This window comes from Manacus candei, unplaced genomic scaffold, assembly GCF_025592945.1.
Source record: "Manacus candei isolate 608988 ecotype Guabito, Panama unplaced genomic scaffold, ASM2559294v1 h1tg000047l, whole genome shotgun sequence".
NCBI classification, from domain to species: Eukaryota; Metazoa; Chordata; class Aves; order Passeriformes; family Pipridae; genus Manacus; species Manacus candei.
This window is the reverse complement of record NW_026138095.1, coordinates 6,737,107-6,760,924: the sequence shown is the minus strand read 5'-3', so window position 1 is coordinate 6,760,924 and position 23,818 is coordinate 6,737,107. Positions and strand designations below refer to the sequence as shown.

General features: G+C 48.3%; 2 protein-coding genes across 4 annotated transcripts; one reads left to right on the top strand and one right to left on the bottom strand.

Annotated features, from left to right (window-relative positions):
• Nucleotides 1–136: 136 nt before the first annotated feature.
• On the bottom strand, nt 137–3,955 carry MRPS7 (mitochondrial ribosomal protein S7). Its single transcript, XM_051797923.1, has 5 exons — nt 3,851–3,955; nt 2,884–3,075; nt 2,512–2,575; nt 1,768–1,935; nt 137–900 (listed from the first exon to the last, which is right to left on the bottom strand). Exons 1-5 carry the CDS (start codon nt 3,904–3,906, stop codon nt 679–681), a joined length of 702 nt encoding a protein of 233 aa, XP_051653883.1. The 5' UTR covers nt 3,907–3,955; the 3' UTR covers nt 137–678.
• On the top strand, nt 3,947–23,811 carry GGA3 (golgi associated, gamma adaptin ear containing, ARF binding protein 3). 3 transcript variants are annotated; one of them, XM_051797911.1, is made up of 17 exons: nt 3,947–4,048; nt 9,357–9,441; nt 10,181–10,256; nt 10,743–10,841; nt 11,635–11,758; nt 12,538–12,641; nt 13,164–13,244; nt 14,120–14,257; nt 15,249–15,330; nt 15,797–15,913; nt 16,869–17,138; nt 17,763–17,830; nt 18,209–18,531; nt 19,052–19,305; nt 19,463–19,632; nt 20,253–20,363; nt 21,571–23,811. In XM_051797911.1, exons 1-17 carry the CDS (start codon nt 4,009–4,011, stop codon nt 21,679–21,681), a joined length of 2,253 nt encoding a protein of 750 aa, XP_051653871.1. In that variant the 5' UTR covers nt 3,947–4,008; the 3' UTR covers nt 21,682–23,811. The 3 variants fall into 3 exon arrangements, with proteins under 3 accessions (XP_051653871.1, XP_051653870.1, XP_051653869.1); XM_051797909.1 differs by lacking the exon at nt 3,947–4,048 and adding an exon at nt 4,310–6,682 and having other exon boundaries at nt 7,327–9,441; XM_051797910.1 differs by lacking the exon at nt 3,947–4,048 and having other exon boundaries at nt 4,309–9,441; nt 10,181–10,260.
• Nucleotides 23,812–23,818: the final 7 nt, after the last annotated feature.

The following is a 23,818-nucleotide window of genomic DNA, read 5'->3' as shown; positions in this document are numbered from 1 at the left end:
CAATGCTTAAGGGTTGCTCCTGACTGAAGCTTTAAGGCTGACAGTGTTTCTGCTCCAGTGTAAGGCATTAGCCTGGCTGTCCAGAACCAAGGTAGCTGGAAAGTGCAGTGTGAGATTCAAGCAACACAGACCAAGGTTTGGAATTGAGAAACCTTTCCCATAAAACTGGTTTTATTTTCTTGTTACCATTCCCATCAAATCTGTGCAGACAGTGTTGCTGATGATCAGAACCAAAAATGAAAAAGGGCCTTTTATTACCTGTTGTTCCATTCCTGCTAAGGCTGGTTGTGGTATGGAAAAAATCCAGCTCTGCTCTTAGCTGTGCAGCCAGAAACATTGCTGATTTCAGGAGCAGAGAGACTTCCAAGTCCCCAGGAAACAGGTAAGTGAAAGATGACATTGCTCTGAGAAAAACATCTAAGGCTTGTCTTCACAGGAAAGTGATGATGAAAGAACTAGAGCATCCCTGCCAGGGTCGGTAACTCGGATTCCCCCTTCCCCCATCCAAACAAGCACAAAGGAAATGAACCTCATGGAGATGGTGTGAGCTCTCCCTGGGTTTGATCAGCAGCAGTCTGGAAGGGATGGGCCACCCTTCCCTCCTCTCCCCAGCCTCTCCCAGGCAGGCAGCCCTGGGGCTCTGCTCTCCAGGCCGTGGCACCGTGTCCCTGTGAGTCCCTACTGCCAGCGGAAGTGGGCGTAAGCCCTGTTGGCCTCTGCCATCTTGTGCAGGGCGTGCTTCCTCTTGATGACGGGCCCTTCGTTTTTGAAGGCCAAGAGCAGCTCCTGGGAGAGCTTCTCAGGCATCAGTGTCCGGCGGTGCTTGTTCTCCCTGCACTCGGTGATCAACCACTTCATGGCCAGGAAGCGCTTCCGATTGTCCTTCAGCGGGACGGGCACCTGGGAAAGGTTCAAAGCACAGCAGTTATCTCCTGCTCCTCTCCAGCAGCCACACAAGACCAGCTGGCACCTGCAGAAGTGCTGCTCTCTGCAGCCAGACCCGCTCCTGACAGCTGGTCCGTGCCAATTCTCCTCCTCTGTCCACAGAACTGGCCACTGCTGCCAAAATGGAAATTTTGACCAGCCATGGGTACTGGCACTGGCCTTTGAGTGGACTTCTGGCCTAAATGGGAGCTGGATCCAGGCTGGTTTGTTCTTTCAGAGATGGGAGAGGTCACCCCATCCCTGCACTGAATACAGAGAAATCACAGAACAGTTTGAGTTAAAAGTGACCTTAAAGGTCATGTAATTCCAGCCTCCAGCATCTAGTTCCAAATGCCTCCACATCTCATCTCTCCATCAGGTTCTGAGGGTTGCACAGCCTGTATTCAGAAACTGGTTCTGCTCATGTTTTAAACATCACACTGGATCTAGCTGACCTTTTTCTGCCCCAGGGCTTTGGGACCTCTCCACAAGCAACACGCTGCTGAAAAGATGGGACTGGTAGTCCCAGGACTGCCAATTCTTTTGCTGCTGGTCTCTGTCTCCTTGGAAAATACTTGCTGTGCACTTCTCCTCAAACCTAGTCAGAAAACCAGAGACTGCTGCTGCTTAATGCTGGACTCTAGGATCTTAAAGGTCTTTTCCAACATCAGTGATCCTGACAGGGGAATTACCACGCTCATAGGTGGGAGTCCTGATCTTGGGCAGAGTTTCTAGGTGCTGTTTTAATCCAGATTGCAAAGTAGCTCTTTCCAAGGAGAGAAAATCTTTAGCTGAAGGGGTGGAAGCCCATTCATCTCCCTCCCTAGCTAATTCTCTCCTTACCTGGTAGGTTTTGCCTCCTTTGGTGATGTTGCTGAGCCCAATGATGGGCTGGCAGTTCTTCAGAGCCTGGTGGAAAATGACGTAGGGGTTGCATTCAATTGTCTCCTTCTCAGTTTCTGGAGCTTTGTGGTACTTCTCCAGCTGCTTCCTCTTAATGGCCTCTAAAGTCTTGGGACAAAGGCAGGAAAGGAGACATCACTTTTATAGGCATCCCATTTTCACCTGAGATGGTTTTCCAGCCCCATAAGCAACAGGCCCAGTGGAGTTTTTTTAGCTCAAGTTTTATTCCACCCTATTCCATCTCTTCAGTCTCTTTATCAGACATTGCAGGGGTCAAAGCTGTGTCATGAAGGTGACACATTCGTGGGACTTCGTGGGCAAGTTATGCAGAAGGCAAAGCATGACAGAGAGCTGGAAAGGAGATCTTTTGAGAAAATTATGCTTTTAAACTCAGAGAATACCCTTATGCAGTACAGAAGGTCACAGGGATACTGAAGAGTGGAAAGAGAAGGTTCTCCATTAAGGTGTCACTTGGTCTGTGAGCTAATGAGGCTGGGGCTTGTATATCTTATCAGAGAAATCATGGTTTATCATGGTGGGAGTAGTGTGTTTGCAGAGGGAAAGGCATCAGGACCACAGAGATAACATGAGTTCTGGTAATTCCCAATTCCAGTGGGTTTGATGTCCCAGCTTTCCATTTTGTCTTGTTTTAACATAATAGAGAGAAGAAACATGAGTTCTCACCTGAGTCATGAGGCTTCTGGCCAGCACTTTATTTCCATCCTTCATCATCATATTGGTGAATTTACTGAAAACACAAAGTCAGATGGGATCTGAGTTGAATTCTGATTTTATCACCCACACAAATAAGCTCCCCCCAACCCTTTGTGTTGTTCCCATGGTTAAGTCTGGGTGCTTCTAGATCTGTAATTATCTCTAATCACTGTAGGACAATGGACTGGCTGATGGGAAAAGATTAACCCGGAATAAAGGGACTGTGTTGTAACAGGAGGCAATGTGCAGCCAGGAGTGAAGGCTGAGGAGGGCAGCACAGCTCCCAAGAACTGTGGCTCCGTGGGATCCTGTGAGAGAGGAGGAGCTGCTGCTTTCTCTGACCTGATCATGGGGTCGCTGAACACAGAGCTGGACAGAGAGGGAGGAGCAGCTTTGATGGGTCGAACAGCCTTGAGCTCCATTTGTTCCCTTTCCTCCTCAGTCAGCTCCTCCAAAGGTTTCTGGTAAAATTCCTTGTTCACTTCTGGCTCCAAGTAACTGGGGTTGTAGCGGCTCCATCTCACCTGCATCAGCCTGGAGGGACAAGAGAAGGGGGGCTGTAACCTCACACATGCCGTGACAGGGATGTGGGCAGATGTGGACAGATGTGAGAGGCACACGTCTCAGATGTGAGAGGCATCTCTGCCTTCCTCTCCATCACTGCAGCAGAGCCCAGGGCACAAACCAATACCGTGAACCCAGGAGGTAACATCATCCTCGTGAAAGGTCTAGAAAACATGTCTTATGAGGGAGCTGGGGTGGTTTAGTCTTAAGAAAAGAAGGCTCGGGGGGATTTCACTGCTCTCCACAACCACCTGAAAGATTGTGGTGAGGTGGGGGTTGGTCTCCTGCTGTGCCTGCGGTGAGAGGACCAGAGAAAATAGCCTTAAGCTAAGACTGGGGAGATTCAGGTTAGATATTACAAAAATTATTCACTATTCGGGTGGTCAGGCATTGGATCAGGTTGCCCAGGGCGGCGGTGGAGTCACCACCCCCGGAGGTGTTCCGGAAGCGTCTGCATCTGGCGCTGGGTGATGTGGTTTAGCGCTTACATGGATAGTTGGACTGAATAATCTTAACGGTCACTTCTAACCTTGATGGTTTTATATTTCCGTCATTCCCTGAGCCCCGCAACCAGCAGGCGGGCGGCCTCTCCGTGCGCTCCCTGTGCGGCGCAGACCCCCCCCACCTCCTGCGTACTCCCGCTGAGCCGCCCCCTGGCCTCCCCCCGTGCTGCCCGTGTGCCCTGGATGCCGCCCAGCCCACTGAGCCGCCCGCGTTCCCCGCCGGGTCCCCTCACGCCGCTCACCGGGGCACCCAGGCCCGCAGCCGCCGGCCCAGCCCCGCCACGCTGGGCGCCGCCATCTTCCCTGCGCGCGCCGCCGCGGGGGGCGGGGCCGGCGCAGACCCCGCCCCCTCGCACGGGTCTCGCGCGGGGTGGGCGGGGCCTCGGGCCGCGCCGGCAACATGGCGGAGGCGGAGGGGGAGAGCCTGGAGTCGTGGCTGAGTGAGTACCGGGGGGCTGAGGGCACCACCCGGCACCGGGGCCTCCTGCCGGGAGCCCGCCGGCCCTCACGCCGTTGGGAGACCCCGCCCCATCCCCTCCGCGCCGGCCCTTCCCATCGCCCCCCCTCAGCGCCCGCCCGCCCGGCGCCGCCGCCCCCTCAGCCGGGCGGGACCCCCGGGGGGTGTCAGCGCGCTGGGGACGGGCTGGCACAGCACCCCGGGGACGGGGAGGGTTCAGCACCCCGGGGATGGGACCCGGGGCAGGGCTGGGGCCGCCCCGCCCGGCGGTCCCCGCGGTGAGGGGAGGGGGGGCCGGTAATCGGCTCCTTGGTGGGAAATGTGAGGGACGGGCAGGTCTGTAGCTCCCCTCGCTCAGCTGGTGCTGTTTTTTGACCATAAAGCCTCGTGGTTGCTCTCTGTCCCTGCTGTCCCTTCCTTTACCTGGATTTTGGCCAGCCCAGTGTACAGCCCGAGTGCTGTCTGTGAGGGTCAGAGCTGTCTGGTTTCCCAGATAAATTGCTTTCGTGTGTTACACAACCGTGGTTTTCAAGCAGACAGATTCTGCTCTGCACCTGGCTGCAGTTTCAGGGTAGCTGTGGACATCCATTCTATACGGGCTGGAATGTATCAACCCCCTTTGTCGACATAAGGTATGTTTTGTCACACAGTCCTAAAGGTTAGAGAGACAGGGGACAAACCCCCGTGGCCTGTTGATCCCCGGCTCCTGCTGAGTGTCTCTTATCTCTGTGTCTGTCTGTGCTGCCCGTGGCCTTTGGGTTCTGGCTGTGCAGAATGTGGGATCCCAGCCCAGCGCCGCTGGAGCAGGATGTGATTCTTGAATGAATCAGTCATAACCGTAATTGTTTTTCATATATTCCATGCACAGGAGCTCCTGCTGCTGTCCCTGGGTGGCCATCCTGCACATCATAGCTTGTTGCCTAGATTTTCTTCTTTTTTTAATAGTTATTTGTTTGATTATGGCAGTGAGTGAAGCTCCAAGTAGTTGGGTGCTGGGCAAACAGCAGAAGATGGTCACTACCCTAAATACTTCAGAGTGTAAAACCTGTTACCCTTGGAGTTATCCTTCCATAAGCAAGATTAGATAATTCTCCTTCTTCCTTGGTATTTTTACATAAAACTCAAACATGTACATTCTATCATCATCTGTTATATGAGTTACTGACTAAAAGACGTTTTCAGCTCTTCCTCCTCATTTTAGCTCAATCCCTTCTGTCCCTTCACCGTTTTTGCTCCTCCTCTGAACTCCCACAGTTTGTCAATATCTTTTATTGTAGCCAGTGAGGCACAAGAAGAAACACCCACATCCCTTCCCTGCGATCTCTCTGAGGAGAGCTGACTCACTGAGTTCAGTTTGTATGTGAAAATATCTCTAGTAGGAAGGATATTTTGGGTTGTATAGCCTGGAAAGCTGCCTGGCTGCTTGTTTTGTGGGGATTTTTTTTTTTTAATTGAGGAAGTTAAGACAGAGGTGATTAAGTACTTGGCCGAAGAGTCAGATATTCAGAACATGGGCTAAAGGGAAGAGTTCCAAAGGCCTTACTCACTGTGAGAAACATGGCAGAGCCTGATTGCAGAAGGGCACACGTTTTTCAAGGCTTGAGTGCTGCTCTCTCATTTAGGAGGATGCTTTTATGCCAGGTCACTGCTGTAGTGATTGTGCTGGGAGCACGGAGCCTTCCCTGTCAGGGAATTACTGGAGAAATCTGAGGCCAGGCAGGCAGAGCTGGTGCAGCTCAGGGCTTTCACCAGGGCCTCCCTGGGGTTTTTGTCTCATCATCACAAAGCTGTGGCTATGCTAACCTTGAGGGTGTGCCCTGCTGTGCCCTTCCTGAAGGGAATGGCTCGGCAGCACAGCCAACTTCCCAGCCACAGGAAGATGGGAAATTTCTTGTTGCCAATGATTTTTTTCCTCTGGTGCTGTGCAGCCTCCTGCCGCCCTGTCTCTGGCATCAGGTGGAGTCACAGAGCCATGAAGTAACATCATCCTCGTGTCCTCCCGCTGCAGCAGGAGCTGCGCCTCAGCCAGCCATGATCTGGCATCTGCGTGTCCTGCCTCATTCCAGGCAGCTGGGATGAGAGAAGGTGATCCTTGCTGTCCCCTCCTGGCTGGCAGGCTCTGCTCCTGCACTGAGCTGAAACAGGAGAAGGTTAGAAAATAATGTCAGTTGTGCAAACACAGCTGGAGCCTTTGACTCCAGCACTGCCTGTTCTGCTGCATCCAGAAGGGAGCTTATTGTATCCTACTCCTGTCAGGCTCAGGCAATGTCCAGCTATGGAATAGATACAGATGGATAAAATATAATGACTGTCTTAGTTTATTTTTGACTTGGTTTGTCACGGGTCAGCATTCTTTTCTGCCCAGGGATGCAAACAGAATCTGACTGTCAGATTCAACATGCCTGGGCTGGGCATTCTCAATTCATATGCTGAGCCTGACCTGGGGAAACCCTTTGTTGGGGTGGCTTTTGTCTCATTTCAGGAGAGAATTGAACCCAGGAAAACATGAGCATTCATTACCAGTCAGCCAATGGTCTGTGGTTCTCTGCATTCCAGCGTCTCTAGGGAAAACAAGCAACTTTATTTCATATCTAATTATCCATCTGAATGTTGCCTCGTGAGTGCTTTGGGGTCTGGCAGAGCCCCTGAGGGCTGAGTGGCTCTGGTGCTCAGGGCAGGTGTGAGGCAGCTTTTCAGTCCTGGGCACAGCAGGGTCTGAAAGCTGGGACAGACGTGGTGGCAGGACTGGGGTGGTGCCTAGACTTCTGTCCCCAGATTGCTAATCCAGATTCACTTGGTTGCCAATGTGAAATGGGATTTTCAGGATGGGACCCGATGGACAAGTGTCTCTGAAAGCAAATAACTGGTACCAAGTGGGCCTTGGTTGGCAGTTTCAATAGAGAAGCCAAAGACTTGATATTCCAGAGCACCCAACTCTCCATCCTGGAGTGAATCCTTTCACATAAGGGTGAAATTGGAATCAGATTTATAAAGCAGTACAGAGAAGCTCTTTGTCCACATTTTAAGCATTCTGCATAAAAAGAGAGGATTTTAAGTTATGCTTTGGTACACATGACATAGTTTCCTGTAGGACTGTTCTGAAAAGGTGAAGGGAGGTGATTCTGCTCCACTGGGATGTGTTTGTGTGGCTGTGCTGAGGCTGGGAATCCACATGCCCTGTTGTGTTGTGTCATGCAAGCACATCCATGTCCAGAGCCAGGGCAGGACTTCTCACCAAGCTCATTAACTTTTATGAATCAGGACTTCACGTGGAGGTTTTATGGATGTTGGAAGCAGGGATTTTCTTCATGTGGAACAGCACTTCCCTTCAGCAGTCACTCCTCCTTCTGAGGCTTCACTGTCCACACATGAGAGCTTTTGGTGCAAAAACTTAGATCTGAGTCTGGACCCAATCTGATGGGAGTATGAGATAATCCAGTGTCATTGTGAGAAATCTATGACGGTGTTCAGAACAGCTTTAAAAACAACACTTGGAAGACAGAAATATCAGTTACATTTTCCTGTTTGTACTTTTTTTGGGGGGGGTTATATTTTTCCTAATTTCGGGATGTGCAACCCGCAGAGTCTGTTTGGTTGTGTGTCCTTAGATGTTTGTGCCCTTCCTCTACTTTTTAAATAAACTTCCTTAACTCCAGCCAAGAACTGAGTGTTTTTCATCTGGACCTGCTGAGCACCAGAGGTGCTTTGGAGCACCAAAGCACACCAGTGTCATTTCACTTGCATGAAGAGCCTTTAGATTGTTGTAAGTCCGTGGTTTCATGACACTTTCAGGGTGTTCAGCAGTTGGGAATGTGGTAATAAGGTTTAAGTGTCGTATGTTTGGAACAATTGTGTTTTAAACTGAGCTTCCCTCGAATCTTGAGTTCAAAACTAGCCTGGTAGCTCAGCGAGTTCCACAGGATGTGATCCTGCAGTTAATCCTCCCTGGCTGCTGCCTTCTGCTCCTTGAGGATCCCATGGAAGTCAGCAGTGGGCACAGAGATTCACCCCTGTGGAATATTTTACAGATACAACCCATGGAAAAATTTCCTTGCCTTACAAGCATCATTCAGTGAGGAGGAAGTTCGAGCAAACCTTGTAGGATAGGCACAGTAGGATTGAGGTTTGGGGTAGATATCTGACAGCTGGTTTTAGCTGCCTCTGGAAAGGTAAAAGGATATGTTTTAATGATGGCTAAAAATGACACTTAGTAATGCAGCATGTGTTTGGTTTGTTATTCTTCCCTCTGAGATGAAGGTACAGGGACGTGTGCTGGGTTTTTTCCTGTCCTTCACCTCCTGCTCTATGCTGTCTGACTAAGCAATATTTTATTTCCTAAATCACTTTCCTTTGTATTGAAATTTTGAGGAATGCCAGCTTTTAAATATACAGCTAGAGCTACAGCCCATTGTTTCTTCCCTTACAAGAAAGAAAAATCGTCATGTCCAGTCAGCTCGGCTGGAAAATTAGGTTAAAGCAGGAATCTCTTCTACTGTAAAATCAGTGCTGCATCAGAGTTAAGTAGAATACATGGAGAAGATGCATTCCTAACAAAAAAGATGCTGATAGCCTCACTACTGTGCAATCAGTACAGTCAGCAAGGTACCAGTACCCAAGGGAGGATCCTTCAGGAGCCTGAAATAGCCCCGGCAGAGGAACATCGATCTCTCGGCCTCAGCATGTAGGATTTGAGTTCCTGATCAGGTACAAGCTGTGGTGTTTATTACTTGCAAGAAGAACTCAATTTATAATAATAAATTTCAGTTCATTATTCCCAGGAGAAATGCTGAGGCATCTATCAAATCAGCTGGCACTCCAAAAACAAGCGCTAATGCTAAATGAGTTATATCAGACATCTGATGTTCCAGCTCTTGCTTCTGCAAAGCTCCCAGGGAATACAAAAATAATTTCCTGTGTAGAAAATGTGAGGGTTTAACCTTTAAGGAGTTTAATGTTACAGCCAAATAGAAAGAGACAGCATTTCAGGCAGAGGAAACTGTGAGCTGAAATATTTTGTCCTGTGCTCTCATTTAGAGTATGGGAATAGCCTGTTTCTAAGTACTTGAGATTTGGCACCTGTTTCCTTTGGAAAGCAGTGATTCTTGCTGGATATTTGGATGTCTCAGCTTGGACACACCCTTTCCCTGAACAGAAGTACTATGTGTGAACTTCTTTCTCCTTTTTTGTAGCTGGCAAAGCATGTCAAATGGTTTTCTCTAGGAAATGTGTGATCTTTTATACTGTTTCTGTTGTTGATTGTTGATATGTTTGTTCACTTTCCCCTGCCAAAGATAAAGCCACCAACCCATCTAACAGGCAAGAAGACTGGGAATACATCATTGGATTCTGTGACCAGATCAACAAAGAACTTGAAGGGTGGGTGTCCCAAACTGCTCTAGACTTCATAAATTAACATTCACAGTTTAAAATGTGTCATTTCATCATCAAATATTCCCATTTTCTTTATATATACTGGTATCACAAGGGAGATCTGGCTACAACAGAGACAAGATGCTGTGAAGTGTTTCTGTTCTGTGAAAGGCAGTGTGGCTCAGTCAGACTGAGCACTGTGAGACTGGGAATTCTGAATTTGCCTCTAATTTCAGCTTCTGCAGCTCCAGGGTTCTCCTCTGGCCAAAACTACCCTGTTTTCCAGCCTGTAAAATGGGGTTGTCACTGACAGTGCTGGTGGGGCTTCACATCTTTAAAATCTTCACTGGGTTTAACTGAGGAAACCTCCTGGCTCACAGCATTCCTGAGAGCTAAGGAAGAAGTGTTTTATTCTGGAAAAAGGAAAAAAATACAAGAGAAATGAAGTGATTTCCTGGGCAGGGAACTGTACTGGGAGTTGTTTGGCCCCTCCCAAGGAGGAGTCTGGAATTGCTGGCTCAGACTACCAGCCCTCATTCCCTTTCATGTGAAGACACCCAGGCTTACAAAGATGCCCTGAGAATTTCTTGTCAGCCTTTGTGGTGGAAAGATAAAAAGTACTTAATGGCATTTCCTTTTAATTGTGTGGAAGACATTTCATTTAAGCAGCAGAACTTGTGAAAGTCTGAAAATCCTCCATTGTGTTTGCCTACTTGGTGTGTAACAGGGCTCTGCTCTGTTCCAGGCCACAGATTGCTGTGAGACTCCTGGCTCATAAAATCCAGTCTCCACAGGAATGGGAGGCAGTCCAAGCCTTGACAGTAGGTAGTCCTTACCCCTCCTCTTAAATCCAGTCATGTATCCTATTACATCATCTTAGGGGAGCACAGGGAGTGTCCATGGGGTCAGCTGGGGGCTGAGTGCCCTGATTCCCATCCCTGGGAGGGAGTGGATAGTGGGAGGGAGCACAGTTCCATCCCTGAAGTGTCCAGCCTGCTCATCAGCCACAGAGCAGCCAGAGATAACTCTGGGTTAGTTTGAGCTGCTTTTGTTTGTTATCTTCAGCAAGATTTGTGTTCATTGTTGTGAGACCTAATGGTGATCAAACAGACTCAGAGACACTTGGTGAGGGTGGGACACCAAGTCCTGATGTGTCACCCCTGGAGATGGGACACTGATGCCTGTATGGAGCAGGAATATGTGTCCCACTGACATGGGCCCTTCACCTTCCCTATAAGCAGAACACACACTGTTACTGTAGGGTTTCAGTGTTGGTTTCAGCCCTTGTTTTTGTTCCTTGAATGCAGGTGCTGGAAGCTTGTATGAAGAACTGTGGGAGAAGATTTCATAATGAAGTTGGGAAGTTCCGCTTTTTAAACGAGTTAATAAAAGTTGTGTCTCCAAAGGTTAGTCCCTTAGTCTGTGGCTGTAGTTACTTTTTGTTTGACATCCATAAGCTACAGGCAACATCCAAAATGTTTGCAGTGTTCTGTCTGGCTCATTGCATTTATTAGCCTATACTCAAGAGCATTTGTTAGCTAAATTTTTGTTGTCTGGGGTTTTTTATGCTCTGCTTAGTATTTTTCTCATTAAGATGTACTTATTAGCCATCAGTATACAGTCTCTGTGCTGTTCTAATCCTTCATGTGACTCAAGGGCTTCTAAAACTCAGGCTGTGTTGTTTTAAAAAACAAAACTCCAGCGATAGTGGAGGAGAAATGTGATGCAGAGGTTAAAACAAGAGACTTGGTAACACACCATAGAGTTCTAGTCCTCACTCTGCTGCTGACTTGCTGTGTAAAGAGTGCCTGGCTAAGTCCCTGGGCATTCATGATCAGTTTAACATGGTGAACATCATCCCCAGGGCATGATTGATGCAGCAAAGTATTCCCAGACTCTCTCCCATAAGACAGGGGAGGGGGTGGTTATCTGATTGCTGTAATTTTTAACTGGCAAAATCCTGAAGCAAACAGAACATCTGCTTTTTCTTTTTGCTGAAGATAATAACAGAGCTTCTCTTCACTGTTATTTCAAATCTCTTAGAGGAGCATTTTTTCCTCTTAATAAGGTGTATCTTAGATTATCTTGGAACTTGGATCATACACCTTTTAATGTGTATCACTGAGCTTTTGGCTTTGAGCTTTATTTTTAAAAAGAAATGAAGAACATGGAGAATTTACTTCTTTTTTCCACTCTTAGTACCTGGGAGACCGAGTCTCAGAGAAGGTGAAGTCCAAAGTAATTGAATTGCTGTATAGCTGGACAGTGGCATTGCCAGAGGAATCCAAAATCAAGGATGCCTATTACATGCTGAAGAGACAAGGTAGGAAGTCAGCTGCTCGTTCATGCATTTTCTGGTGCTGTGCTTTAAGCAGGAGTGTCACAAAATATACAGCTTCTAATTAAATGGGGTCAAGGCAAGCTCTGAGGGGAGATGGAAAAAGGGAGAAATTCTCTGAAAAGCTTTTCATTATGTTTAAGTGCCTTGGGCTGGGTTGGGTTTTTTAACTTAATTAGTTAAATACCTTGCAAATACTTTAGTTTTGGTTTGAAGGACCTTTTTTAAGTTGTTTGGTTTTGGTGGGTTTTTTGGTGGAACTAGTTATTAAATGATTTGAACAAATCTAATTTAAAGTGAAATAAGAGCCTCCAAGTCGCCTTTTGTGTTCTTCTAACAAGATGGCTTTGCAGCTGTACCTTTGGTTGCACATTTCTTGTGCAGACACAGTGAAAAAAGCTCAGAAGCTTCAACACAGGAAACCATTCTTGTCTGGAAACCATCCTGTCCTATTAGGACACACAGACTGCAGGTCATAACTGTCCCTTGTAGCACTGGGGATGGATAAATTAGAGGCTGAATGGGGCAGAAAATGGTTCCTCCCCTTCAGAGGAAGAGTTTTAGCTCGTATTGAGGGGCTGGGGGAACATCAAGGTAAAACTCAGCTGCCATGCTCAGGGATTTGTATCTGTGTAGTTCACTGGGACAGAGGGGCAGTGTCAGGGGGCAAGGTGTGTGTTGGCTCTGGCAGCAGCCTGGGAATACCTGGGAGCACTGCCTGGTGTGACTGTGCCAACCCATGGGGGTTCCCTTTCTGCTTCCAGGGATTGTCATGTTTGATCCTGTGATTCCTGCAGACAGAACCCTGATTCCTTCTCCACCACCTCGTCCCAAAAACCCTGTGTTTGATGATGAGGAGAAATCCAAGGTACAGTGAAGATTTGTGCCATAATCCCTAATGAAAAGCGATTAATCAGTGCATATTTAGAATAAGGAAGCAAAGGATAATAATGTGGTTTTTATTTGGGGGGGTGGTGTGTACTTTTGCAAAATTCACTGTTTTTCCCACCTGCTTAACCCAAAGTTCCCATAAAGGCATTGTCTGTGTTACCATTATGGGGTTATTCCTGGTGCATGTGCCATCTTGCTGGAGCCCTGCAAGGCAGAGAATGTTTCACACACAGGACCAAAAATGATGCCTGGGAGGAATAACTGTCTAGTGCCAGAAGTCTCTGAGATTTCACAGTCCTGTGTAGAAGCAGGAATGCAGCAACTCATATAAGATAATAAACATAAATGATTCCTGCTGAAGTCCTTGTATCTGTGAAAGCTGTGTAGGCTTTGTAATAATGGTCTGTATCCCTTTTCCCCTGAATTGGTCACTTAGATTCCTTTCCCTTTACCAAAGGGTCTTTATTTGTTTCCTCAGTATCTTCTTCTTGTCTTACAGCTTCTAGCCAAACTGCTGAAAAGCAAAAACCCAGATGATTTACAAGAGGCCAACAAGCTTATAAAATCCATGGTAAAAGAGGTAAGAAATTCCTGTAGGATTGGTCCAGGTCAGCAATCTGCCTTCCAGGTTTTAAGCAATTTGACTTCAAAATGGTGGAGTGCTTGGGATTTGTGCTCCAACACCTGGGGGATGTTTGTGTCATAGAAGTGTCCACAATTGGTGTCTCTCATGGAGGACAGGGCAAGAATTGGATGTCCCTTGTTGTAATTAAGTACATTCTAATCACTCAAAGTGGTATTTCATGTCAGGGTTTGGGGGGAGCATTGAGGTACCACCCCTGGGTGCTGAGGGCTGAGTCATTGCACTGGGTTTTCTCACAAACACGCTTCGTGGAGACACCTTCCTGTTTGTAGAGCTGTGATGCATCCACCCAGGGCAGTCATTCCAAACTCTGGAGTCCAGGAAATGACTCACTGGGATTCTGGCAAAGAAAAGGGTAGCTTCTAGACTGGAGAGGATGTATAGGTTATCGAAATGTTTCCATTCAAGCTTCTCGTGTCCCCAGGGCAGACACTCCTTCATCTTTAATTGGAATCCTAAATCAGAGATGGGTGGACATTTTCCTCCAGGGAGTGCTGCTTGTTCCTAGTAGATGTGTTACTTCAAACACATCTATTTTGTTAAATAGCATCAAGTGAACAAAAAAAAAAACCCAAAAACCAAAACAAATGAACAAAAAAAAAATCTGAAAAGGAACTACCCAAAAGAACTTCTGGGAACTTTTCTATTTTTTCAGTGGAATATTTATACATTCAAGTCTTTTTAATGAGACTTTTTGGAAATATAGGGTAAATAGACATTACTTGACATGTTCACAGATAATACCTGTGGTTGTGATACCTGGAGCTTTGCAGGGAAGCTCACCTTTTCTGTCTGTGCTTTGCACCCTGAAGGACGAGGCTCGGATTCAGAAGGTGACGAAGCGCATGCACACTCTGGAGGAGGTGAACAACAATGTGAAGCTGCTGAATGAGATGTTGGTTCATTACAGCAAAGAGGACTCATCAGAGGCCGACAGGGAGCTCATGAAGGTGGGTCTTAGCTGCTCCTTCTTCCCAGAAATCCTGGAGTCAGTCCTTTCTTCTTGCAGACTTGAGTTTTGCAGAGATTTACAAACAGTGCAGTAAAATGGAGAATAATGGTGAGAAACAAAAGCAGTTGCTGGAAACAGCAGGCAAGAAAATACCCATGTTTTTAGCACCTTTTACCAAAGGACTCAGTGGGGAGGAGCTCAGTTTTGCACATGCTTGAAGTGAGGTGCAGCTGTTCTCCAAAGGTGCAGCTTGGCAAAATCAGGAAGCTGCAGTTTGTAATCTTTGATCCTATTAGGACACACAGATTGCAGGTCATAGCTGTCCTGTACAGCACTGGAAATGGAGAAACTAAAGACTGAATAGAGAAGAAAATGGTTCCTCCCCTTCAGAGGAAGAGTTTTAGCTCATTTTTGTAGGGTTGGGAGAACATCAGGAAGGTAAAAATCAGAACAGCCACTGGGTAGGCCCAGAGCCTTGAAGGGTTGCCAATTATCTAATTTTAAAAGTTAAAAACTATTCATTTTTAACAACAAGCTCCTGAAACAGTGGTAAGAAGCTTAAGAAACTGGTTTATTGCTGTGAAACATTTTGTTCTTGACACCTTTCTGCTGTGTGGTTGCAGACTCTGAGTAGTAGTTGCAGCACAACTGAAGCCTAATCGTTGAAGCACAATTCTGCTCTTCCTTGGGCTTTTAGGAACTCCTGTAATAAAAGGAATGAACATCTCTTTGGGACTAGAGCTGTTCTTAAGTGCTGGTGTGAGGGAGGACTGAGAGATGACATTGGAAATGCAGGTTGTGTTTAGACCCCTGGGCTCAGCTCTGAACGGGGCAGGGAATGGGGTCCTGCCACACTGGCACAGTCAGCACAGCAAGACTGGGCTCTGTTCTGGGCTTCCAGTGCATGGCTGGGAGTCCTTCTGTGCTGACTGGTGCTGCTGGCAGTGGCTCCTGGCTGATGAAACCCTTTGTCCTAATTTGTCCTCCAGGAGCTCTACGAAAGGTGTGAAACCAAAAGGCGGACGCTGTTCAAGCTGGCCAGTGAGACAGAGGACAATGACAGCAGTTTGGGTAAACTGAGCTACACTTATCCTTTTTTACTTGCTTTTGTGACCTGTGTCTGTGCAAGGGACCAGCTGTAAAGACACCTCAACACTGTGGGTGGCTGTTGCTTTGAGCAAGCAGATAAAGGACAATCCTTGCCTCTTTATCATCTCAGTTCAGGCAAGGACTGGGCAGTAGAGTTGGTGGTTCAGGAGACTGGGGGGCAGTGATGGGGGACAACTGCTTTGGGAGGGAAGGGGACTTGCTGTGGAGAACAGCCTTGAACTCATTTTTTCCTTGTTACTGCAATTTGCTTGGAGCTAGAAAGGTCAGGGTATTGCTTAGAGAAGTGTGGCACAGACAGGATAATGGAGCTCATAGCCAAATATTTATGGTTTTTGTTGGATTATTTAGTTGCTAACTGAGCACTCAGCATTACTGGGAAAAAAGTGATTAAAGCCTTGGAGGTCATTTTTGTCTCTCTTGCATTTAGGGGATATTCTGCAGGCCAGTGACAATTTATCCCGTGTGATAAATTCCTATAAAAAAATAATAGAGGGGCAAGTGATCAATGGTGAAGTGGATCTGCCTGGGATGTCTACAGTGGAAGGTGAGTTCTTGGGAAGCCAGCTGTGTGACTTTTGAATCCTGCAACTCTAAATCTTTTGAACAGTGTTTCCTGTTAATTGTGGTGAAGAGGGTTTTGATGGTTCTTTGTGGCCAACAGTTTGTCAATCAGAGGGGACAAGAAGGTTCCTAGGCTGTGGGTGAACAATTCTGGACTTGAGCAGCAGTGCTGCAGCTTTGCATTTTCCATTCTCAGTCCATATTATTGAAACCTATGATGACATCAGTAGCAAATCTGCATCTGAGCAGTTTGTGTGACTGGAAGTTCTCACACATTTTCCTCCTCACATTTGTCCTTTTTCTTAACGGTGACATGTAAGAAGACAATTTTATCAAAAACAGAAGAGTTGGAGAGTGAGAGCTGGGTCAGGGGTCCCTTTTCTGGCCGGCAATTCCATTTGTGAATTTGGGCCAGTTGCCCACTTTACACTTCAGCTTCCCCATTGAAAGCTCTGGACATGTGTGTGACAGAATTACCATTTGGGAGTAACTGTAACATTCCTGCCTGGAGAGCAGTAGAGGAATGTGTGATGCTGCCTGGCAGCATCTTACTGGGACAAGACTGGCCTAAGTATGAAATGAAAACAGTATGAATTTTCCTCAGCTCTCCAACCCTCTGGTAGCCTTTGTTTATTGTAGTGCTGTAGGATGTCCCAAAGCCTCATCTGAGCTCAAAAGATTTTGAAAAGATGATGAGTTGTGCTACAAGAAGCACTGAGGAAGGAGGTTTTCATGTAGGAATTCTTGAGGTATCTGGGTTGATTTACATGGTCTGAGGACAGCAAATATCTGTTCTCTGTTACAAAGAGCCATAAGCCATGATCAAATGAGGATCTGTGATATCTAAACCAGCTCTCTGCTAATTTCTTCTGTGCACGGGGTTTGCTCTGAGCCTTTTGCCTTCTTTCCTAGTAGTGCTCTTCTCCTGTCCGCTGCAGGGAGTAACTCCACAAACAATCTCAACACCCTCATCGACCTTGCTGGACTGGACGTCACCAGCACCCCACCACCTCCAATGCCACCCACCACCCTGACTCCAGCCCCCAGCACAGCCCCAGCCCCAGCTGAAATCCCCATCCTCCCACCTCCTCCCCAGACGTTCGCGCCGCTGCGGAGCAGCTCCTCCGGCCAAGTGGAAGCGGCGCCCGCTCAGCAGGGCAGCACAGCCAACTCCCTCTCCTTGCTGGATGAGGAGCTCCTGTGCTTGGGTAAGACACTGAGGGGCCTGGAAAAGGGCTGATCAAACATCCTGACAAAGGCTGCTTCTGTGCAGGCTGGCTGTGCTGTGTCACGTTTGAAAGGAGTGTGAGATGCCTCTGGAGTCCCCGGAACACTCCTTTGCATCCTGAATATTAGACCTGGTCAGTGAATCAGTATCAAAAACTCTTCCCAGAGTTGGCTGCAAGGAAGTAACTACTGAGTGCAATTGCAGTCTGGTCTCTGAAGGTGCTCAGACATGCTGGATGTGCAGGCTGCAGTTTGTGACAGATTCAGCCCTGATGTTGGGGCTGTGCTAAAGAGAAGGTGCCTCGGGCTGTGTGTAGGAGCCTGCAGGATGCCTGCCTGTGGAGCCCAGATGTGAACAACAGGAGACAGTGCAAGTCAGGAAGGGTTAGAAGGGCTGAAGGATAGTAATGCTGAAGCATTAGAAGGGCTGTGTGCAGGAGGTGGCTGTTGGCTGCTGGTGCTGTCAGTCTCTGTTTCTCATCATAGACTTGCAGCCAATCTCAGCATTTCGTCAGAGCTGAATCAAGTAGTTTGATGGTACTGAAACAGCAGCCAAGGGAACTCATTTTCTCTTCCAGTCACCTCCTTGTTATTTTCCCTTCCAGGCCTGAATGACCCAGCCCCTGCAGCAGGGAAGGACACCTCTGAAAACAACCAGTGGAGCATGTTTGAGGTACAAAGGAGGGTCTCAGGGGAAGGGAGGGGTAGTCATTGTGGGAGGTCTCAGGACACACTATCACCTTGGAGAAGCATGTGATCATACATACAGGCTGAGGGGCAGTCTGGCTTAGCCCTAAAATCTGAGCTGTGTTTAAACAGAGTAGATGCCTCTGAACCTGGCTTTCTCAGTTTCCCAGCCATCCCCATGATGTTGGCCCTTCCTTTGCTTAAATTACAGATCAGATGTAGCCCTGACATAGGCCACAGACTTTGCTGTTTGCCACCCAGCACCTGTGTTTATGGTAAACCTCTTTCCCTCTGTAACAGAACTGTGCCATCTCTGCATCAGGGGGAGCAGCCATTTAGAGCATCTACTTGTCCTCTCTTTCAGAATGACCAGCTGGACCTGGATTTCTTCAATCCGAAGGCAGTGACTGTTGCTTGCAACCCTGCAGGGAACCCTCTTCTCCATCACACACCACAGACCACGTGTGGGGCATCAGCCACACTGCCTTCTGCTTTCCCAGCCTCCCAGACTGCTCCCAGCATCCCAGCACCAAACTCAGCACCATTTGTGTTCTCTGCTGGACCAGCTGCCCCTGCCGGGCCTCCCAAGACTATTCCAGCTGCTCCCGGATACTTCAGCTCGTCTGTGGGCAGCAATATGTCACATAAGATGGATGCACTGGGACAACTCCTTGATGAAGCCAAAGGGTAACCAAAAGTCCTGGTCTTTGCTTTGGCTCTGCATTTAGAAAGCCCAGTTCGCTGCAGCACCAGGTTCTGAGGGTGACTTTCAACTCTCTAGTTTGGCAGAAATGTGGGATTGGGATTTTTCTTGTCAGAGGTTTCAGTTTACAAATGAGTATGAAGGTCCCACCTCCAGGAGGGAAAGGCAGGCAGAGCACACAGCTTGTACTGTTGCCTCATCCAAAGGTGTGCTGGGAAGTGGAACAGGCTGTAAAGGTACAGAGACCTTTGCCCATCTCAGCTTTGCCCACCCTTGCCAAGGTGGGGCTCTGCTTTTCCTTCCTGACTTACAGAAGTGACCCCAACCCAACCACCACCACTGTCCCTGTAGCTCTCCTCACATGAGACCCTATGGAGTCACAGATTCCAGTCTGGCTCCAGGCTGCTGCTTTGTCCTCATGATCTGCTGTTATCTCTGGGTGTTGGTGAAATACCTGCTTCACTTCCAGCTCCATTCCCCGTGTGTTTTTTGTCTCTCTTGCAGGACTGCCACCCAAGGGATGGCGACACCTTCAGTGTTCCCAGGGGTTACTGTCACCTCTGCCCCGTTAGCAGCACCCACAGGGCTGCCAGCCACTGCCCCTGGAGCCCCTCCAGCTCCCTTTCCAAGCAGCTGCACTGCTGGATCAGGAAGTCCTCTCTTCCAGCCAGCGTCATTCCAGCAGCAAGGCAGTCCCATGAAAGCACCTGAAATTTCTTTGGCCAATGTCCACGTTCCCTTGGAATCCATTAAACCCAGTAAGTGTCTCAGGCTTTTCACCTTGCTCTGAACGATTTTTAAAGGCAAAGTAGAAGTTGAGAGAGGGGATGAGCAGCCCCAGCTGAGCACCCCGATCACCTGACGCTGCCTCAGATCATTGCTGCTCCACAACCCGGATCCTCTCCCCTCTCTCAGGCAGTGCCCTCCCAGTGACAGCCTACGACAAGAACGGGTTCCGGATCCTCCTGCACTTTGCCAGGGAGTGCCCCCCGGGCCGGTCGGACGTGCTGGTCGTGGTGGTGTCGATGCTGAACACGGCGCCGCTCCCCGTGAAGAACATCGTGCTGCAGGCAGCTGTGCCCAAGGTGGGGACACGGGGGGCAGACCCTGGGGTGTGAGACTGCACCTGGGACAGCCTGGTCCTGCCTTTCCATAGGCTGTGCCCTGCCCGTTTCCAAAACACAAAGGTTCCTGTCAGAGGCAGAAAACACTGAACAGGATAAGACAAGAACTGCAGGTGTTCTGTTTTTCTTGCTGTCCAAGATCAACCCAGCTGTGTCCATTGCATGGGTAGAGCTACCCTTGAGGTCTTCAGAACCAGAATTTCTGACAGACATCCTAAATCTGACAAGACATTCCACTCTAGTCTTACGGCACCTAGATAATTTTGAATGTGTTTGTGTTTTGAACATGGCCCAGTCTCAGCTGCAATCTGTCTGTGTCATGAAGTTGTTCACATCAAAACCTCTGACAGGAGCACTCAGATAGGGAAGTCCTGGTGGTGTTCACTGACCAGTGTTTCTCCTCTGGGCTGCCTGTTCCTGTCATGTTGCACAAACTGGGCTGGCTCTGTTCCCTCATCCTTGCTTGTAGATTGATCCTCCTCCGTTTGGATGCTGTTGTGTCCCCAGCCTGTGCATGCATCTTTCATTGTCCCCACGGTAGGAGACAATCCCTGAGGTTCTGCTTTCTTTTTCCCTTGCAGTCCATGAAAGTGAAGCTACAGCCACCCTCTGGCACTGAGCTGTCTCCATTCAATCCTATCCAGCCACCTGCTGCCATCACCCAGGTCATGCTTCTGGCAAATCCTGCAAAGGTGAGGGACAGTGGGATTGATCCTGACCATGTCAGACACATTTGATCCCAGCTGAACTCTATGGAGGGGTGGGACCAAGCATTTGAGCAGCTACAGCAGTTTGTTTCTAAAAGGTTGCACTTGATGGTCTTGGAAGTGTTTTCCAACCTTAATGATTCTGTGATTCTAATGTGCCCTCCAAAGGTGGTTACTGGGGAATGTCGGTGTTTCAGTTCAGGCCTAGAGGAGGCTCCTTACAACAGACTTTGGCAGCAAAAAGTATGAGAAGGACTGGACATTCCTCCCAGAAAAAGGGCAAGGGTCACGTCAGGCTCATCTTTAAAGGGGTTTGTGACTCCCCCGTGCACCTGAAGTGCCTGGCTTTGATGATAATAAGATCGATGTTAAATTAGCTGGTGCTGTAGCAGTACTTTTGATGAACCAACAGACAAATGTCTGCTCCATTATTCTCTGAGGATGTACCTGTGACCAGGGACACAATGGGCTTAACACTTCATTTTCTGCTGATTGTGCTGGGAGCATCTGAGTAGCTGTTTTTCCTTGCTGTAGTTATTTCAGTACCTTCTTCCATACAGCCCAAAGCTGAAGGACTTTCTAATTATTTGACAAATCTAAATGTGACTACTTGAGAATTACAACAAAAGCATTCTTAAAGTATAGGCTGAAAGCTCTGAGGTCCAAAAGGATGAATGTCAGAGGGGTTTGGTGGATTGTGGTGGAATAACTTTGTGAGGTACATGGAGGTGCCTTCATTGAAGGACTGCTTCCATCTCCTGCTGTGGTGGAGCAGGAAAATCCTGTTTCACTAGGATTTTCACAGACCAGGAACTGTTTCATCTTCCTCCATATGATGAGGGAATATAATTTTGAAAATGTTGAACTATTCCAGCCCCATTATTCAGGCTCTCTGGAGAGCAGCTGAGCAATGGGTGCTGGCCACATCTGTGCAAACTGATTAGAGGTTATTTATGCTTTTCTCCTCCTGCTCCACATTAAGCAGTACAACTTTGGTAGAATAAAAAATGAATATAACTCAGGTTTGTAAGTAGCTGGACTCCTCCGTGAATTTAACCTGGGCCCTCCTCCCCTTGCTCTGTACAACAGGAGTGTTGTGCTCTCTGTAGAGCTGTAACAGTGAAGTGTTTTGTTTGTGGCTGTTGAGCTGGGACTGTTCTCATGTTGCTTTTGGGTTTTGTCTTTCCTGCAGGAGAAGGTGAGGCTGAGGTACAGACTGACCTTCACCCTGGGGGACCAGCCCAGCACAGAAGTGGGTGAAGTGGATCAGTTTCCCCCGGTAGAGCAGTGGGGGAATCTATGACCTCAGGACACTGCCAGAGACTGTGACAGGACCAGGGCAGGATCCCACAGGACTGGAACGGATGTGCCGTGGGGAGGGACACACATGCTATCCACTGGTGATGTTCAGCTTTGTTTACATGTCCTGACCACTCTGCTTGTAGCTTTAGTCCAGAATGTTGTGCCCCACCTTGAAGGGGCCCTGGAACATTTATGCCAAGCATGAACTGAGCAGCAGCTGGTGACAGGCAGTGCTGGCTGCTTTTATCATGACCTCTGGGTGAATCTGGTTCTATCTTCCACTCTATTAAACTTGAAGTTATTGTAATTTGAGGGGAGACCTGTCAGCAGAAGGGGATTTAGTTGGGTTTGTTCCTGCACTGCTGTCCGGAGATCCCGACGGGCCGGTGGGGCGATGATGCCGCCGTGAGCTCCGCGCAGAGCCCTGACCCGAGCCCTCCCTCGGACTGTGACCAGCCCCGTGAGCATGCCGAGCAATAATGCTGCTCCGTGAGGGAATGCTTCTTTTTTACACTGAAATGGCACTTAGCTCCCTCCCCCCACACTCCTGCTGCATTCCCAAGGGCCTGTGTAAGTGTGTACCACACTGCTGTACCTTTATTGTTCTATTTATTTTATACTGCTGGCTGCCGCCCCGTTGCCTCCCTTTCGGGCAGCTGGGGCTGAGTTTTTTGTCTGCAAATGGTTACACTGGTTATTTTTCTGCCTCCGTTGCATTCCATAGTGTGGGGAAAAGAGGAAATGTGTAATGAGAAGGTAAGAGGGCTGGAAAGTATTGGTCAGTATTACTGAGGGACAGCACCTGGAGCGCAGAACTGTCTTTACAATCACTAGTGAAGGGCAGTGACTGAATCCAGGGATAAGGAGAGATGCCTCTCGTGTCCCCTCATGCAGGCAGTATTATTAGTGTAGTTGAATACTCTGTTTTATTGAGCTGAGTACAATGACCTGCAAGATGTAAATAGAAGAGCTGTAGGGTATCAAAACAGAACAAGCAGGCAAAGAAAGGAAGAGGCTCTCCCGGGCTGTGACAGGGCATGTGCTGGGTTAATGCCCTGTTTTCTTTGTTCCCTGTATTAAGTGGCAAAGTGCAATTGTTCCCACAAAGGGGAAAGCAGTTTTGCTGGATATCAGTGTTCTGTGCTATCAGGGCAGGAGAACTGACCCCTTAGCTACAGTCTCCCAGAAACCAGGTTTCAATCTCCAAAACTTGGTTCCTGTGGCTCCTTCCTTCTCCCTCTACTTCCAATCTCAAGCAGTGCCTCAACAAGCTCTGAGACAGACTGTTGTAAATGGGTGAGGGGTTTTAGCATCCACTGACACAAGCACAGGCAGGTGCTTGGATAGTCCTTGGACACCCAGCTCTGCACTTCTGGCAGTGCTGTCAAGCAACAGCTCTTCTCAAACTGGGAACAGGAGCAGCATGGGGAAAAACAGTAAACAGGAGGAGACTCCTGCCTCTGGTAGGAAAACTCCAGAGGAGAAGGTGCTGCTGGAATGAACAGTGGCTGTAAAAACCCATTGCTGCAAACACAGTTAAAAGTTATTTGTAGTTATTTTTAGTGTGCTGCAGAGTCAAATCCCTAGAGGTGAAAGGCCTGAGGACCTCATCAGAGTAGAAACCCCTGAAGGTGGAATCCAAGCTCATGGAGAGCTCAGCCTTGTCAGCTCCCCGACTAGAGGGCAGGTGAGAGGGATGGGTGTGTTGTTTGGATCCTAAAGAAAGCAGTTGTAAATCCATGGACTGGGATAAGGGACAAGGAGGGAATTCTCTCTGCCTCAGGCACATTCTTGCCAGCACTTTAGACACAGCAGGCATGGGGGCAGTGCTTGGGTCGGGGCAGTGTGTCCTGAGGAGCAGTTCCACTGCTTTCCCTGCCTGCACGTGGATCTCACTGTGAGCTGGAGGGAGGCAAGAGAGCTCAGGTGCTTCCTGCAGAACAGCTCCGTTTGTTCCCACTGTTAGGGCAGCGCAGCCAGACGGGAACGCGCCGTGGAAAGCTTTGGAAATTAAACCATGAATGTTCCTTGTGTGTAGGGCGAGGTTCCTGCTTCATCCCCAACAGCCCTACCTGTACATACCTCTCCCCTGCGTTTGTGCTGCTGCATGTTGAATAAATCATTTTCCCTACCTGGCT

Excerpts from the sequence above, each read along its gene's own strand:
- GGA3 (XM_051797911.1), top strand. The coding sequence starts at position 4,009 with ATGGCGGAGGCGGAGGGGGAGAGCCTGGAGTCGTGGCTGA. Across the intron at positions 17,139-17,762 it reads TGAGGAGCTCCTGTGCTTGG|GCCTGAATGACCCAGCCCCT; the intron begins GTAAGACACTGA and ends TTTCCCTTCCAG. Across the intron at positions 18,532-19,051 it reads CTCCTTGATGAAGCCAAAGG|GACTGCCACCCAAGGGATGG; the intron begins GTAACCAAAAGT and ends TCTCTCTTGCAG.
- MRPS7 (XM_051797923.1), bottom strand. The coding sequence starts at position 3,906 with ATGGCGGCGCCCAGCGTGGCGGGGCTGGGCCGGCGGCTGCGGGCCTGG. Across the intron at positions 3,076-3,850 it reads CTGCGGGCCTGGGTGCCCCG|GCTGATGCAGGTGAGATGGA; the intron begins GTGAGCGGCGTG and ends TTGTCCCTCCAG. Across the intron at positions 2,576-2,883 it reads TTCAGCGACCCCATGATCAG|TAAATTCACCAATATGATGA; the intron begins GTCAGAGAAAGC and ends TTGTGTTTTCAG.